Below are 16,310 nucleotides of genomic sequence, written 5' to 3'. Positions count from 1 at the left end.
GAATTCCACTCCAGCAGCATTGTGCAGTCACCAGTATAGGATGTGGACCCCAGTCCTGCTTGGAGGCTGATCCTACTGAGCATCATCTACTGCCATCTAGCACAGATGTAGCTAAGCAATAAGTATTGGTTGATTCTGTAGTTTGCATTACCATAAGGGTGAATCCACCCTTCTGTATGTCTCACAGTTTAGCTTCTGTCCTCTTAGCACGGAGAGAGAGAGGGGAGTGATTCCAGTTTCTGCAGCTTCTGTGAAGCTGCATCTTTCCAGAAGTTGTCTGAGCAGAGGTAAAAGCCAAAGTGGGGGTGTGGGGTTGCCTTTTTCTCTTTGCTCTTGTTTTAGCTCATCTACCTTCAGAGGACACCTTCTCTGGGATCCTCTTTGTACCAACACCTGCACATAGTAATGCCAGCTACATAGAGAAACCTCATCCCAGCTCCTGGGAAACTGGAAATGACCTCACCTCTCCTCCAGAACTTTCTCTCTGCTCTCCCTGATCTTGCTCTTGGATGCTGAGTGGCAGAGAAACAGTCACCCATTTTGAAGCATCTGTTTGCCTCAGATGCCTTTGAGGTGGCAGCTGGGATTGCCTGTCACCTAGAATAAGCTAAGCCGAGCTGGGATAAGTGGCCTAGGAGAAAGCTACAGTGTGCCTGGGAGCCTGCCACCTTCTGAATTTGTGCTAATCTCAGGGCCATTTCTCAAGGGAAGAGAAGAAAGCATTCAAGTTTGACTCCTTTGCTCCCTCCTTCCCCTTGTTAGTTCAGGTTTCTTGCAGCAGTGCCCCTTGGGTGAAACACAGTGACATGGAGCAAAGCTCAAAAGACTTGAGTTGAAATAAGAGATTTGTAGTTCAGCTGAACCCAACTGGACTTTCAGATAATCACATGGGATATTTGAATCGAAGAGTTACAAAGAACTCCAGCTATAGCAAGAATTCACATGCCAAATGCATAGCGAAGTAGAGAGATCAAAAGGAGGTAAGCGCACAGGTGTGGAAGTGTGTGAAGAATGTGTGAGTGAATGCATTAGGAAAAATAGTGACATACACTGTTATAGAAGAGGAATCATTCATTAGCTTTTGGATTACAGAATCACAGAATCACAGAATGGTTGAGGTTGGAAGGGACCTCTGGAGATCATCTAGTCCAACCCCCCTGCTCAAGCAGGGTCACCTAGAGCACGTTGCATAGGATCACGTCCAGGCGGGTTGTGAAAATCTCCAGAGAAGGAGACTCCACAGCCTCTCTGGGCAACCTGTTCCAGTACTCTGTCACCCTCACAGTGAAAAAGTTTTTCCTCATGTTCAGATGGAACTTCCTGTGTTTCAGTTTGTGCCCGTTGCCTCGTGTCCTGTCACTGGGCACCACTGGAAAGAGTCTGGCTCCATCCTCTTGACACCCTCCCTTCAGATACTTGTACACGTTAATAAGATCTCCTCTCAGCCTTCTTTTTTCCAGGCTAAACAGGCCCAGCTCTCTCAGCCTTTCCTCATAAGAGAGATGCTCCAGTCCCCTAATCATCTTTGTAGCCCTTCGCTGGACTTGCTCCAGTAGTGCCACATCCCTCTTGTACTGGGGAGCCCAGAACTGGACCCAGTACTCCAGATGTGGCCTCACCAGGACTGAGGAGAGGGGGAGGATCACCTCCCTCGACCTGCTGGCAACACTCTTCCTGATGCAGCCCAGGATACCATTGGCCTTCTTGGCCACAAGGGCACCTTGCTGCCTCATGGTTAACTTGGTGTCCATCAGCACTCCCAGGTCCTTCTCTGCAGAGCTGCTTTCTAGCACGTCAGCCCCCACCCTGTACTGGTGCATGGGGTTATTCCTCCCCAGGTGCAGGACTCTGCACTTGCCTTTGTTGAACTTCATGAGGTTCCTCTCTGCCCAGCTCTCCAGCCTGTCCAGGTCTCTCTGAATGGCAGCACAGCCCTCTGGGGTATTGGCCACTCCTTCCAGGTTTGTATCATCAGCAAACTTGCTGAGGGTGCACTCTGTCCCTTCAGCCAGGTCACTGATGAATAAGTTGAATAATACTGGACCCAGTACTGACCCCTGGGGGACACCGCTAGCTACAGGCCTCCAACTAGACTCTGCACCACTGATCACAACCCTCTGAGCTCTGCCATTCAGCCAGTTCTCAAGCCACCTTGCTGTCCACTCATCTAATGCACACTTCCTAAGCTTGCCTATGAGGATGTTATGGGAGACAGTGTCAAAAGCCTTGCTGAAGTCAAGGTAGACAACATCCACTGCTCTCCCCTCATCTACCCAGGCAGTCATTCCAGCATAGAAGGCTATCAGATTGGTTAAGCATGATTTTGCTTTGGTGAAGCCACGCTGACCACTCCTGATCTCCTTCTTTTCCTCCACATGCTTAGAGATGGCCCCAGGATGAGCTGCTCCATCACCTTTCGAGGGATGGAGGTGAGCCTAACTGGCCTGTAGTTCCCTGTGTCCTCCCTCTTGCCCTTTTTGAAGACTGGGGTGACACTGGCTTTCTTCCGGTCCTCAGGCACCTCTCCTGTTCTCCAGGACCTTGCAAAGATGATGGAGAGTAGCCTAGCAATAACATCCGCCAGCTCCCTCAGCACTCGTGGGTGCATCCCATCGGGGCCCATGGATTTGTGGGTGTCAGGTTTCACTAAATGATCTCTAACCCCATCCTCCTCAACCAAGGGAAAGTCTTCCTTTCTCCAGATTTTCTCAGTGGTCTCTAGGATCTGGGATTCCTGAGAGCTGGTCTGAGCAGTAAAGACTGAAACAAAGAAGGCATTCAGTATCTCTGCCTTCTCTGTATCCTTTGTTACCAGGGCCCCTCCCCATTCAGCAGTGGGCCCACATTTTCCCTAGTCTTCCTTTTGTAGCCAATCTATTTAAAGAAGTCCTTCTTGCTGTCCTTGACATCCCTTGCCAGATTTAATTCCAAATGGGCCTTGGCCTTCCTCGTCACATCCCTGCATACTCTGACAACGTGCCTATAGTCCTCCCAAGTGGCCTGTCCCCCTTTCCACATTCTGTATACTTCCTTCTTCTGGTTGAGTTTTGCCAGGAGCTCCTTGCTCAGCCATGCAGGGCTCCTGCCTCCTTACTCATAGCGATGCTCTGATCTTGAGCTTGCAGGAAGTGATGCTTGAATATTAACCAGCTCTCTTGGACCCCCCTTCCTTCTAGGGCCCTAACCCATGGGATTCCTCCAAGTAGGTCCCTGAAGAGGCCAAAGTTTGCTCTGCTGAAGTCCAGGGTTGTGATCCTACCTATTGCCCTGCTTCCTCCTCGTAGGATCCTGAACTCCACCATCTCATGGTCACTGCCCCCAAGGCTGCCCCCAGCCTTCACATCTCCAACCAGTCCTTCTTTGTTTGTTAATACGAGGTCCAGCAGCACACCTCTCCTTGTTGGCTCCTCCACCACCTGTGTCAAAAAGTTATCACCAATGCTCTGCAGAAACCTCCTGGAGTGTTTGTGCCTAGCTGTGTTGTGTCTCCAGCAGATATCAGGCTGGTTGAAGTCCCCCATGAGAACCAGCACCTGTGATCGTGAGGTTACTTCCAGCTGCCTGTAGAAGGCCTCCGCCACTTCCTCTCCCTGATCAGGTGGCCTGTAGTAAACACCCACCACAGTGTCCCCCATGCTAGCCTGCCCTTTAATCCTTCCCCATAAGCTCTCGACTCGCTCTTCAGCCACCCCTAGGCAGAGCTCGATACATTCCAGTTGCTCTCTCACCTAAAGAGCAACTCCACCACCTCGCTTTCCTGGCCTGTCCTTCCTAAAAAGCAGGTAGCCATCTAGGACAGCACTCCAGTCATGTGAACAATCCCACCACGTCTCTGTAATTGCATGAGCTCATGATCATGGCCCTGCAACCACACACACAGCTCTCTAGTTCTTCCTGTTTATTTCCCATGCTGCGTGCATTGGTGTACAGGCATTTCAGAGCGCTGATTGAGCATGCAGGTTTCCCAGGAGGGATACAAGAGGATCTTCCACAGCCACAGCCCATGCGCACTTCCCTGGCTGCACGCACCCGCTGGAGGCATCCCGACTTGAGCCATGTTTTGCCAACTACCCTGTCACTATAACTCTCCCCTTCCCCCATCTTTCCTAGTTTAAAGCCCTCCTTACCAGGTTGGCCAACCTGTTGGCAAAGACACACGTGCCCCGCTTAGTGAGGTGGATCCCATCTCTCCCCATCAGTTGTTGATCTTCAAACAGGGGCCCATGCTCGTAGAAACCAAAACCCTCTTGCCAACACCAGCGGCGCAGCCAGTTGTTGACTTGGAAAGTCAGTCTCCTCCATCCTCCTCACTGGCGGGATTGAGGAGAAGATGACCTGGGCTCCCAGACCCTTCACCACCACCCCCAGAGCTCTGAAATCCTGTTTGATGGTTTCCAGTTTGCCCTTGGTGTCATTAGTGCCCACATGGCAGAGCAGCAGAGGGTAATAGTCTGATGAGTGGACAAGCCTTGGCGTCTTTCGATGACATCTCGTACGTGAGCCCCTGGCAGGCAACAAACCTCTCTAGACAAGAGGTCAGGTCGGCAGATAGGTGCCTCCGTCCCCTGCAGCAGGGAGTCACCCACAACAATCACCCGACGCTTCTTCCAGGTGTTTCTGCAAGGCACAGGGTCTGTTGTCCCAGTTGCTTCCGTGGCAGCCATGCCCATCTCCTCCTCATCCTGGAGGGCACTAAATCTGTTCTTCAAATGCAAGTCCTCTGGAGGATTGGTAGTTTTGGATTTTTTTAGCCAGCTGTATCCTCCCTTTGCTGTGTGCCCTGATGTCTGAACCAGAGCAATTGGTTGAGGATTAGAGATATCACAATCTGGTGGGAAAAACAACATTTTCTGGGAACAATGGGAGGGTCTGCTCCTTACCCACTTCTCTAATCACATGGGCAAAGATGAGTCAGCTTTGTGCTTCACCCCATCTTGTGTTAGCTTCCATTCCCAGTCTGTTCCATGCAGTCCCATGAGAGAGAGAGAGAGGAGGTGGAAAGACCCAGGAGGAGTAATGAGCCATACTGTGGAGAAAAGGTGGGTTTTTTTGTTTGTTTGTTTGTTTGTTTGTTTGTTTTGTGGGGAAGAGAAGGAAACATAAGCTGTCAGGCAAGGATGGTGTACAAGCACTGACCCCATATACCCTAGTGAGCTGTGGGGGAGTGAGCAGGTTCTTTGTCACGTGTGGTGAATATGTGCAGGGGCAATTCAACAACCAAAGGACAGGTGAAAATTCAGCATCTTTCACTGCTTTTAAAAATAAAACCTCATGATTTGAGGGACTCCAGCTTATGGTCTAGGATCTTTCAAGACTGGCAGAGCTGGGTGTTTGTGTAGACAGGTCTCCACAGAACCTTGCAAGAGCTGGCTGTGAGAGTGTGAAAGCTATGTGTGCAGACTTAGGGGTGGAAGGTCTGGGATGGGGGAAGGGTGAGGGGTCTGGATTTGGCTACAGCCCTGAAAGTTCTTAAGACGAGGCCCTGAGGTGTGGCTGGGATCTGTGGGGGTTTGGGCACAGGGGATTTGGACAGTGGATTTAAATTTCAAGTTCAAGGTTCCAGAGTAATTGAAGTCTCAGCAACTCCCCACTGTGAGGCAAAGCTAGAAGCATTACAAGTTCTTTTGGTTAAGAGTGAACAATCTCCATATGCACTGAGGAGATCTGCTTGCAAGGCAGGCTGCTGAAAGCCTGCTCCATGTTTCATATGCAGGTTAGTAGGACCAGAATGACTGTGTAGATTCAGCTCAGCATCTAGATGTTACTGGTGTCCTGTGCAGTGCCATAAGTGGCTGCAGTGAGGCTGGCTTGACTCCAGGTGTCACTTTCTCCCTGTTTCTGTGCCTTTGTTTAGCCAGGTGTTTTTATTCTGTTTCCTCAGCAGTCCATAAACAATGAAGAGTTCAACTCAGCAGGACAGGATTTTCCTGAGGATACTACTTTCTCTGAAACATTTTTAAAACTGCTTCACAAGTACTGCAGCTTTCCTTGCAAATGCCTTCTCTCCCCCAGCCATTGTCTCTAGCCATGTCTGTGCCCTTGCTGACACTAAAAAACCCTCCAGAAATGGAGCCAATCAGATGTGCACCTGTTATTTGTATTTGTACTTAGAGAGCATCACTAGTAGAGCTTGGGCTTTTATGGAGGGGGAAGAACCCCACTTAGCACTGACAATGCCACAACATTCTGATCATCTGTTTTGCAGAGTTTAGCAAAGTACAGGCAACAGATCTGATAAAAGTTCTTGTGTTCTGAAATAGACGTTTATTGAGAAAGTAATTGCTGTAGTGGTCATGCACACACATGCATTCCACCTGTTCCTTGTTGAACCCAAGAGGGGTTAGCTAATACCTCAGCCCATTATTTCAGGAGGAGTTCATAACCCCCCCCCCCACACACACACACTCATATGTGTTTGTGTACACACACTGTGTAAAAATTGAATGTAGTGACAATTTTGACTCAGTATCCATTGCAATTTCTATCCTCACTTTTTTAACAACTCTTCTGGTTCTTTCAAAATGTTCTTTCTCTGCCTTAAACTGTAGTACCTGTAGTGTCTGGCTACTAGGGAATATTTGGAGGGAAGTGGCTGCGTTCCAGAGAGAAGAATTTAAAGACAGAAAAATAACACTTTGGTGCAAAACCCGCTGATTTCTCTGTGGCCTAAACATCCCCCTCCCTGCCTAAAACAGGAGTAGGTTGATGCTGAACATCAAACTTGTCTTTTTATCGTTCACAAAATTGGGAGGTGAAGGTGATTCATCCTGCAGACTGTAGTGTGCACACTTCCATCTAGCTTGGGATCAAGCTCCAGTACATCAGCGTCAAGGACTGACTCTCTGCCTCCAGAGACACAAATCCAGCCTCAATTGCTTGCAGGCCTCTAGCATGTTCTTTGGCCTAGTTGTCAGTGGTTCCACAGGCTGGGGAAGGATTGCAGCACAAGACAGTAGCCAGGCAGAGTGTGTCTTCCCACAGGTTTTAGTGAGCACAGAACCCTGCTAAGAGGCATTCACTTTCTAGACCTCTCCCTCTGGTTTTCACACTTGAGCAGCTGGCCATCATGATTGTAATGGGAGACAGAGACAAGGCTGAGCTGACTGAATGGGGCACGCAAAGCCTGCAACTTTGTTTTAGCTGCTCCAATGTTTTTTTTATTCTGCTTCATTGTCTGGGCATTGGATGGGCTTGATTGCTCAGGGTGCATGTTTCCAACAACTGCTAAGTCCAGAACTTCAAAGGTGTTTGGGGTCTACTCCTACTAAACAACTATTGGAGTCAGGATTCTAAATGCCTTTGCCATTGTGAGCCTGTGTGTTGTTATAAAAGATCCAGTCTGTACCATGGAACTGTCTGGATCTACTGTGGGCAAACAAATGTCAGCTGGGACTATTCAGCAGGCACTGCCTGTACTTTTTGAGAACCACGGAAAGAAATGAAGGGCAGCTCAGTGCCACAGAGAATGATTCATGTTCCTGCTCCAGGTCCTGCTCATTTGTTTATCCAGGTGCGCTTTCACTTTTTGAGAAAAAGCCATTGGCACCAGAATTTCAGAGCTGAACAGAGTCCAGGGGAAAAAAAAAAGACATACTTCTGCCCACTATGTGAAAAAAGCCCCCTGAAAGCCAATTTCCTTATCATGCATCAGTCTTTCCTAAAGAAAAAGAAAATAATCTCAGGACCTAAATAGTTAAGAGCTCTGTTTTGTACCTGAGGATAAATCAGTGGTGTATTTTGATATGAAATGGCTGTTACACTAAAATATAAGAGCTTCCTTGCTTGAGGAAGAGTTTCAAGGACCAGATTTTCTTGTCAATTATGTCAGCATAAATCAGGGAAAAGTTCAGTGCAAGTGCTAGAGTAATAGGTTTAAAAATAGCATGTGGAAAGTAGCTCCCAAATTAGATAGATGAGTGTGTTGCCATTATCTAGAGCTAGAACCACACCCTCTTGCTAACTGAAGAAGACCCCTTAGAACTCAAGCCATCCAGTTGTTGCCCTGCCTGACTGGTGCTCAACCTCCATTTCCCCCCAGCATGTGTATGTCATTTGTTCCTATAGTGGAACACACAGGGGTGTGTTATATGGCTGGAGTTAATTGTAGTTGTTAGATTTCCTGTTCAAACTAAAATATCTGTAGGGAAGAGATAAGATGAGAATTCTGGCTCTTCCTGATTTCTGTGCTCTCCTTCTGGATGAGGGAACGCTCCATAAAGAGCGGAGCACTTTGCCTTCCTTTGCTTATCTTCCAGAATGACCAAAAATGGAGTTTTGGGCTATTTTGGGATTCAGTAGGCACCTTGTCTATATACACTTATTTTGTACAAAGCCCAATCTCCCACTGAAGACTGAGATCTGCTTAGGGAGCTACAGACTCAAAAACTTGGGGACAGTGTGACCGTAAGACTTCATTGTGAGATCCGGTTGAGTGCACCTGCCAAGAGGCTGTGAGACAATCCATCTCAAGGCAAAACAATGGGATTGAGGCTGCAAGTGGGACAAGGAGCAGGGTCAGCACACTGAACAGGAAACAGGCTGTTGTTCAGCAAAATAAAAAGGCAATTTGTCCGAATGATGCTAGTCGATCCATGGGGGGGAGGAAGGTGCAGGAGAGCAGAGAGGCTGGAGTCCAAAAAAGCTTGGATTGGTTGGGGAACATCCTGAATGGTACAACCCTGTGCCTGGAGCACTATAAACACAGGAACAAAGCAGAAGAAAGGAAACTTTGGGGCTTCTCCTTGTCTGTTCTCTGGGAGAAACAGTAACAACAGCAGGTGGCCTGGCAACCTTGGAAGAAGCAAGCACCCCACCTTCTTCTCTCCTGACTTGCCCTTAAGAGACATCCACCTCCCAGGGGCTCTCCTATGAAAATGTGGACTCCCTTCCTCCTGAGCTGCCTGCTCTACACCCTGGAGATAGTGGCACAACCGTAAGTGATATTTCAAGATCTGGTGATTCATAGTTTTGATGCTGAGAGAGGGGCCAGGATGGCAGGAAGAGACATGGGACCCTGCTAGGCAACTTCTAGAAGGGACAGACATGGGGTGGCTTGCAGCATGCCACAAGCCCTGTTATGAACACAGGCTCCTCCTGAAGGTGGGAACCTGTCCAATGAATATTTCTGCAGTACAAGAACTGGGTAAGGACTGACAATGGGAACAAGAAGAGTGAGGGACTCCTGTTTAAGGCAAGCTGAAGGGAAAAGTGTAGGATAAAGAGAAGGGCAAATGAAAAGGGGTGCAGGGCTGAGGGTGATTAATCAGGAACCAGTCTGCTGCCAAGGTAGTTGAAGAGCCTTCTCAAAGCAAGAGGGTGGATCCTTTTTTACTGGGGAGTTGGAATAAAGCTATAGAGAACCTGTGCTTCTGATGTGGGGTCAAAACAGACCCTGAGCCATAGAGAGCATTGGGATCAGAATCACACAGCTGCAACCTCAGCTCTGAATGAACACAGCCACACAGCAGGTTTGGATTTGGATCCCAGTCTGAACTTTGCAGCCCAGCCCATCTCTCAGTCCAATAGTGCTATTCCCTTTTCCATATGTACTGGGAACCCCTAAAGACAGTTCCCTTCGCAGAGGCAGAGACGGTCTTTACTATGTGTGTTTCCTTGCACAAGTGTAGCATGCTCCAAAACCACGTACACACCAGTGTGACATGAGCTGCAGGCACTGCCATGCCCTGGGCTTTATTGAGAAACCCCAAGCACCTCTGGCAAAGGTTGATGTTTGGGTGACGTGGACTGTGTGGGCAGTGGGACTCCTTCCTGGAACACCTGTGCAGAGTCAGGTCTCAGTATGGAGAAGCTTGTGCTTCCCTGGCTTTTCCAGGGTGCTGGTCTCCAGTAATGCCCAGCTAGCAGTGTCCATTATTTTGGGAGGAGCAACTGGTTGGTTTTGTAGTTAAGATACAGGATATGGAGTGAGAATGAGTGGGTGTTAGTCCAGGCCTGGTGATCTCTTGTGGGGTGTGAGACTAAAGATATTGTTGGCTGCCAGGGGTCTTGATGACAAAATCCCAGGGTACTTAATTGGAGGAAAACACCCAGTAGCTTCAAAACTACTGGTATCTGAGTGCAAAGGCAGTGAGGGACACTGGCAGGTATCTGCTGGAATAGTGGTTCCTGCCCCATAGAAAACAAGGGGCTATACCAGCTTGGGGAGTAGAAGGGATAAGTTCTTTCTCCATGCTCTGTCTCTGGGGGTTTTCAATGCCTGTTAGTCAGGCCTTACAGTGTGGTACTTCAGTAAGTTTGCCATCAAAAGACAGGGGGGGGGCTAAGTGCCAGTTTTCTAGGAAGAGGAGTCTCCAGAGACCCTCTCCTCCTTTCCCAGAGCTTTCAGCAGCCCATGGGAATAAGGTAAGGATGTTGAAGAAAGCATTTGCCTGAGTGTAACTTGACTTGGGAGAGGTCAGAACTGCTCATGCACTTCCCCTCTCACCCTTCCTCCTGCTGGATGGTTGAGGTAATGCAACTTTCCCCTGGAGAGCTGACTTCTGCAGTGTGATTTGTCATGAAGAAAGTGTGTCATCCTGACACACTCTGTCTGATGACATGTATTGATCTCAGTCACTGTTATAAGCACAGCTCCATAGCTGTCTTTAACTTGGGCATGGTGAGCAGTATTTTTGCAGCAGCATGAAGCTCAGCATGGGCTGCAGACCCACCGAAGACCCAGCTGCACTAAAGGCCTCCCCTGTAAATGTTTCTCATGTACGTCCCAAGAGATTCTCCCACATTTACCATATCCCTTCCACCACCCCTGTGACTGGTTCACACTCTCATTGTTAATCTGTTCCTCTCACCCCAGCTGAGCAGTTCTACTTGACCGCAGAGAAGTGGTAAGCCTCCCTGTTTCCTCAGACTTTAGAGAATTTGTCCCAAGAGAGGGTGACACTACTCCTAGGATGTGATGTCTTGTTTCCCTACTACAGGAACTACCTGATCATCCTCCCAGCTGAACTGCCCTTCCCCTCTTCCCAGAGGGTGTGCTTGGACCTCCGTGGTGTAGAGAAGCCTATTCGTGTGTCCTTAACTCTTGTGCAGGCGTCTAGCAGCCTCAGCCTCTTCCACAAGGTTGTCCGGAACAACTGGATCTTTGAGTGCTCCAGATTTCAGGTCGGGTCATTCTTGGCAAGCAGCTGTAGCTGGCAGCTCCCAGTATGCTCTTTCAGCTCATGACTCCTCTCACCAGAGAAATAAAGTAAACAAGGATGATAGGAGGAGAAAGGGCATGGAAAGGAGTGAATATAAATTCAGAAAGCGTGCTTAGTGGGACCCTAGAGTCTCTGCTCCCTACCTTTGTCAGTCTCTATGATGCTGTTCTTGCTGGGCCTTTCACAATCCACCCTGCTGGCACAATTCACTGAGGGAAGGGCTGCCTGCCCAGGCACCCAGGGACTGAGAAAGATGGAGGAGCTTAGAAGAACCCAGATGGCAGCTGTGTAGCTCATTCTCTCCCCTGAGAAGAAAGCACTGTCACAGGGTGCATCTGTGAATCGAACAGCTTGAGTGCTTCACTTGGAGAAGAACCAGGCCTCACATTTCAGATAGCCTCCCCTCACATCTGATTCTCTCCAGGACTCTCTTTAATTACTTTAAAATGTGTTCGAGGCCTAGGAAGGGCATGGGAGTGTGTCCACAAAGGCTCAACACAGGGCTTTTCAATCTGTCAAACCCCTGAACTCTTTTTTCTTGGCTTGTCATGAGGAGTAAGAGTGTGTTTCAGTCTCCATGACCCATACAGTCCTGAAACTGGCCAGAGAACAGATTTCTCATGAGCATAGACCTCTTCTTCCCTTGGTTTGAGTCTTCCCCAGCTCACTCCATGCAGACTGTAACAGTGGCCCTGTGAAGGGGGCAGGCACAATTTCTGTGCCAGAACAGGCTCCCTCTTTCTCTTCTCCAAGGTCTGCCCCTGAGAACAAGCTAATGTCCCCTGCACTCCCATACACACAGCCCTTTAGTCACTGAAGGAATACACTGTGCTGGCAGCAGGCAGCCTTCAGAATAGAGTGGGGAAGGAGATGGCCTCACAGTGCAAGAGGAGCGAGGAGAAGAGCATCTACTTTGATGCCATCTTGTCCTCTGCTATTCCTTGCTTACCTGGTGACTCCTCTTTCCTGTTCTAGGTGCCCCAACCTGCAGGTTCCCAAGAGGTGGTCACTGTACAGCTGCGCATCTCCAATGGCCATTACTTCAGTGCCAAAGAGGAGAAGAAAGCCCTGATCCGCAGGGCTGGCACAGGCACCTTCATCCAGTTGGATAAACCCGCTTATAAGCCAGGACAGACAGGTGAGCACTCTACATGGAGCACACCTGACAGTTCCCCTACCTTGACCTGTCTGGAATTTGTTTCAGTCCTTTCCCCGAGGAAAGTGCTGAGTGCTTTGTGCCACATTATATCTGTGGGAACGGAGGGGGAAGCTATGCATGACTGAGGCCTGTGCTGCCTCCTGGGGTGATGCATCATGTTTTAGGTGAGGGAGGAGGAGGAGACTGGCAGTGTCAGCCTCAAAAGCTGTAGGAGCAGAGCTGGCTCAGAAGAGTGAACAGTCCTGAACTTGCTTTTCTCAAGGATGAAGGGTCCCAGTCAGGGCCAGGTAGGACTGGCCTGCTCGCACTGCAGATGAAGAAACATAAGGGTAGCTCAGGGGGTATCCTATGAGAAAGATCCCAAATGTTAGGTCAGCTGCTGTGCTGCTGTGGGAGGGCTGAAAAGCCAGGGTATTGATTGCTGCTGCTATCAGGAGACACAGCACGAAAAAACACTCTGCACACTCCCATCTTTCTTCTGGCAGGACCCTCTCCAGATTTCCAGGCCTGTGGCACAGGTGAGGAAGCAAGTAGGCCTTTTTTGCTCCCTTTTTTGTCTATGGCTCTAAGCAACTGCCTAAGTTGCTCATAAGTGGAGCCAGTTTTAGGTGGGAAGAGACAATCAAAAAGTGAGACAAGAACATTACATTTTTCTACATATAGGGAGGGAAGAAAGCTGTGTGCAAGGCTAAACAAACAATAAGATGGGGTCTACAGGGCAGGACTGGGGGTACTAGCAGAGCTGGTGGGGTGCTGTGTTTTTCAGGGTGAGGTAAGTACAAGGCAGTTCCATTTCTGAATGTAGTTTGTCTTTAGAATGTGCTCTTTTCTTCGATTTTCTCCTTCAGTGAAATTTCGAATAGTGACATTGACTGAAGATTTTGTTCCTGTTAACAGCAAGGTAAAGCCCATCTGAGTGGACATGAGGAATTTTCCAGATTTCCTCTATAAATTCTGTCTCCTCTGCCAATTCCAAGCTGTGAAAACTGAGAGAGTCTGGGTGTTTGTAATACCCAAGGTAGTAGACGCTCACCTGTTACTGAATTAAATTAAAACAACAGCACCTGTTTGCTGAGTGCAAAAGCCTGGTCATAGTGTCATCCTCACAGATTGGCTGCTGGCTGGTGGGAGGCTTGAAATTGCTGCTTGTATTTGAAGAGTGTGCCAGCACTTGCTGCTAGCTGAGTTAGTTCAGGGTAGTCCGGAAGTTGCATGCACCTCTCCCCACTGCCAGAAAAGGCAGGCAGGGCTTTTGGGGGAATCTTCAGGCTGCTGGCTGTAGACACAATAACTAGACAAATTGCATAGAGACTTAGCCAGGACCAAAGCTGTTTTCCTGCAGCTCTGAAAAGCCCAGCTTTTTGTGCAGTGCATTGTATCAAAGGTTGGCAGGATATTCTGAAGTGATCTTTGAGGCATCTGCAAAATGTCAAGAAAAATTAATTGATATGAGAAAGAATATTCATGAAACTATTTAATTATTAAAAAGAGAAAAGATAGAAAGCAGTATAACCAAATTATACTCGTCTCTTGCTGGCAGCCTCCGATTTTCCCCATGCCAGGGGAGTTAGAAGTGGCTTTAGTTGCCAAAGGCTTGCATATATGCTAGCCAGGAAACTGCAAGAGTAGCATCCTTCTAAGGTAAGCAATTGTACCTGCAGGCAGTAACTATAGCTATTTCAAATTCCTCTGTCCTGAAGCAATTAAAGAACCAACAGGAATTCATGCCATGACTAAGTACCGAAAGGCACACAAGGGCAGGGAGTTAAATCAAATCCCTCTAGGCTGAATTAAACTAATTTCCTTTTTTTGGAGCTCCTAATGAGGATCTAGGATCACGCACTCACTTTCTCCCCCTGATAGAGAAGGCATCTGTCTTACATTAATTAGATATCAGGGTAGTAATCTTGTTATTTGCCAGAGTACGAATGTGTTTAGAGTAAACAATACATTTGCTTCCATGCCCGCAATTGGTAAGATGGTTTATGATATTTGACCATAAATATTTGATATCTGTTTGTGAGTGTAATAAAATTAACATTATAAATGTTAAAAATGCTGTGAGGAAAATTCAAAAAAGGTAATGTTTAATCAAAGCAGTATTTCAGCATTAGAGCCATAATATATAATTTGCAAATTAGATTGGTTGGAGATAAGAGGAATACTATTCACTGGCATGCTTTGTTCTTAGAACTGACGTTGGATTGCAGTTAAGAAAATAGTTAACCTGCACTTTTTTTGGTTTCAATGCAGAGCTGCCTATAACAACTTGTATGAAAGCTTAGAGTGCTGAATAATGTGAATTAAAAATGATCTTCTGTTTACAGACCAGTAACATTCTTCAATTCCCTGCCCCTGCCTCTGTGTGCCTCGCTGTCCCAAATCCCAAGCCCTTCACCACTGTTGCCTCCTGGCTGATAGTTGCGGTGACATCAATACAAACACAAAGTTAGTAAGCCTAGAAAGGCTGATGAAGTATATCCTGCTTTCTGCCTCCCTGTTACTGTCAACCAGAGTCAGCAGTAATTCATATCTCTAAACCTTGTCTTCTAGGCCAGGGGTTTTACAGAAAAGTGTATGGTGTATTCTCCCAGCAGATAAGGTGGTGTTGCTAATTCTTGGGATCTGTATTACAAAACCGATGCCTTTTAATAGTTATTGACTTGGAATGATGGTATTTGTGAGGCTCTCTACTTTCTCCCTTTTTTAAAAAGTAAAATATAACTTTTATGATCATAGAGTAAAGATTGAAAATGTCAACCAAAGCACATCTTAAAAATTCAGGGATCAAAAAGAAAATCCAAAGAATAGCAAAGATTTTTATGTTATTTTTTTCTTTATTTTTTCAAAGCCATTCTCCTGGTTTCTGTAGAATCAAGCTCTTTGTATTGTAGTGTTTGGGACAGGCAGTGTTGTCACAGCACATGGGTTGTGTATGATAAGTTTGTATGTAGGTTGCTATATTATGACAGTTTCTAACATTCCATTCTGTTTGCTTTGCAATACTCAGTGGTGGAAGTCCAGGTGGGTGTATCAAAATCCTCAACTGTTATAAGGAAAGGTGCTTCAAGATGGATACACATGCAGTTTTCTTACTAAGTATAAGTTACTTTTCTTAGGATCTGTGCAAACACATGGATCCAAATATCTATCCAAATATTTCTGGAAACAAACCTTTATCCTTAAATAAGACTAGAGCGCTTAAAAGTCAGGAGCTTTCATAGTTTCTTTTTAGATGGCAGCATAAAACGGAGTGATCCTCGATGTGAAAAGGATCTGCTTGGTTCATCTCTGTATGTGTACAGAGTCACTCAAGTCACTTCAGAACCTTATGAGCAAAACCAGCAGGGGTCTGTGAAATTCTGAAACCTCTGAAACTCTTTGAATCCTGTGAGTTCTGTATACAGATTAGCAGATGTTGCTACTGACTGTCTTATTTCCTTCCCTCTGACTGCAGGACCCAAACCGAAACCGAATTGGCCAATGGCTGGACGTGAAACCAAAACAGGGCATTGCAGATCTCTCTTTCCAGTTAGCTGCCCAACTCTCCTTGGGGACTTACACCATCAATGTCATGAACCCAAAAGTGTCCACTACATTTCAAGTGGAGGAACATGGTAAGATTGAGTATGGAGGACAAAGAATTGGGTGGAAAAAGTTAGCTCTGTCGATATAACAATAGGTGGCCGAACTGTAAGATTACTGTCTGAGAGCTAGGAGTAGTTCACTAGTGGGCAATATCAAAATGCAGGCAAGGGAGATTGTACAGGGGAGTCCTGAAGAAAGTATCTAGTAACAACCAGGCTGGCACAGAGTGAGAATTCACTAAAAACCTCTGTGACACTGTTCATATGGCAGTGAACAAAAGAGGATTCTCTGGTTTCCCTATTTTTAATTAGTCCTAGCTTTTATCTCATTAGCATGTTCTTTCACGGGACTGCAGTCTTGTGTGAATGCACTTGTCCCTTTCTTGATCTCCTGTCTAGGTAGTC

General features: G+C 47.2%; 1 protein-coding gene across 1 annotated transcript in view; it reads left to right on the top strand.

Moving 5' to 3' along the window:
• Positions 1-8,873: 8,873 nt before the first annotated feature.
• The window catches only part of LOC106495724 (alpha-2-macroglobulin-like protein 1), a 36,867-nt gene continuing 29,430 nt past the window's right edge, over positions 8,874-16,310 (top strand). The window contains 7 exon segments of the mRNA XM_013956248.2: positions 8,874-8,932; positions 10,938-11,121; positions 12,135-12,297; positions 13,167-13,219; positions 14,242-14,248; positions 15,329-15,342; positions 15,776-15,935. Coding sequence (XP_013811702.2) covers positions 8,874-8,932; positions 10,938-11,121; positions 12,135-12,297; positions 13,167-13,219; positions 14,242-14,248; positions 15,329-15,342; positions 15,776-15,935 — 640 coding nt within the window.

The sequence above is a fragment of the Apteryx mantelli genome, chromosome 1, assembly GCF_036417845.1.
Source record: "Apteryx mantelli isolate bAptMan1 chromosome 1, bAptMan1.hap1, whole genome shotgun sequence".
NCBI lineage: Eukaryota > Metazoa > Chordata > Aves > Apterygiformes > Apterygidae > Apteryx > Apteryx mantelli.
The sequence above is the reverse complement of the archived record's forward strand: the minus strand, read 5'-3'. Positions and strand labels throughout refer to the sequence as shown.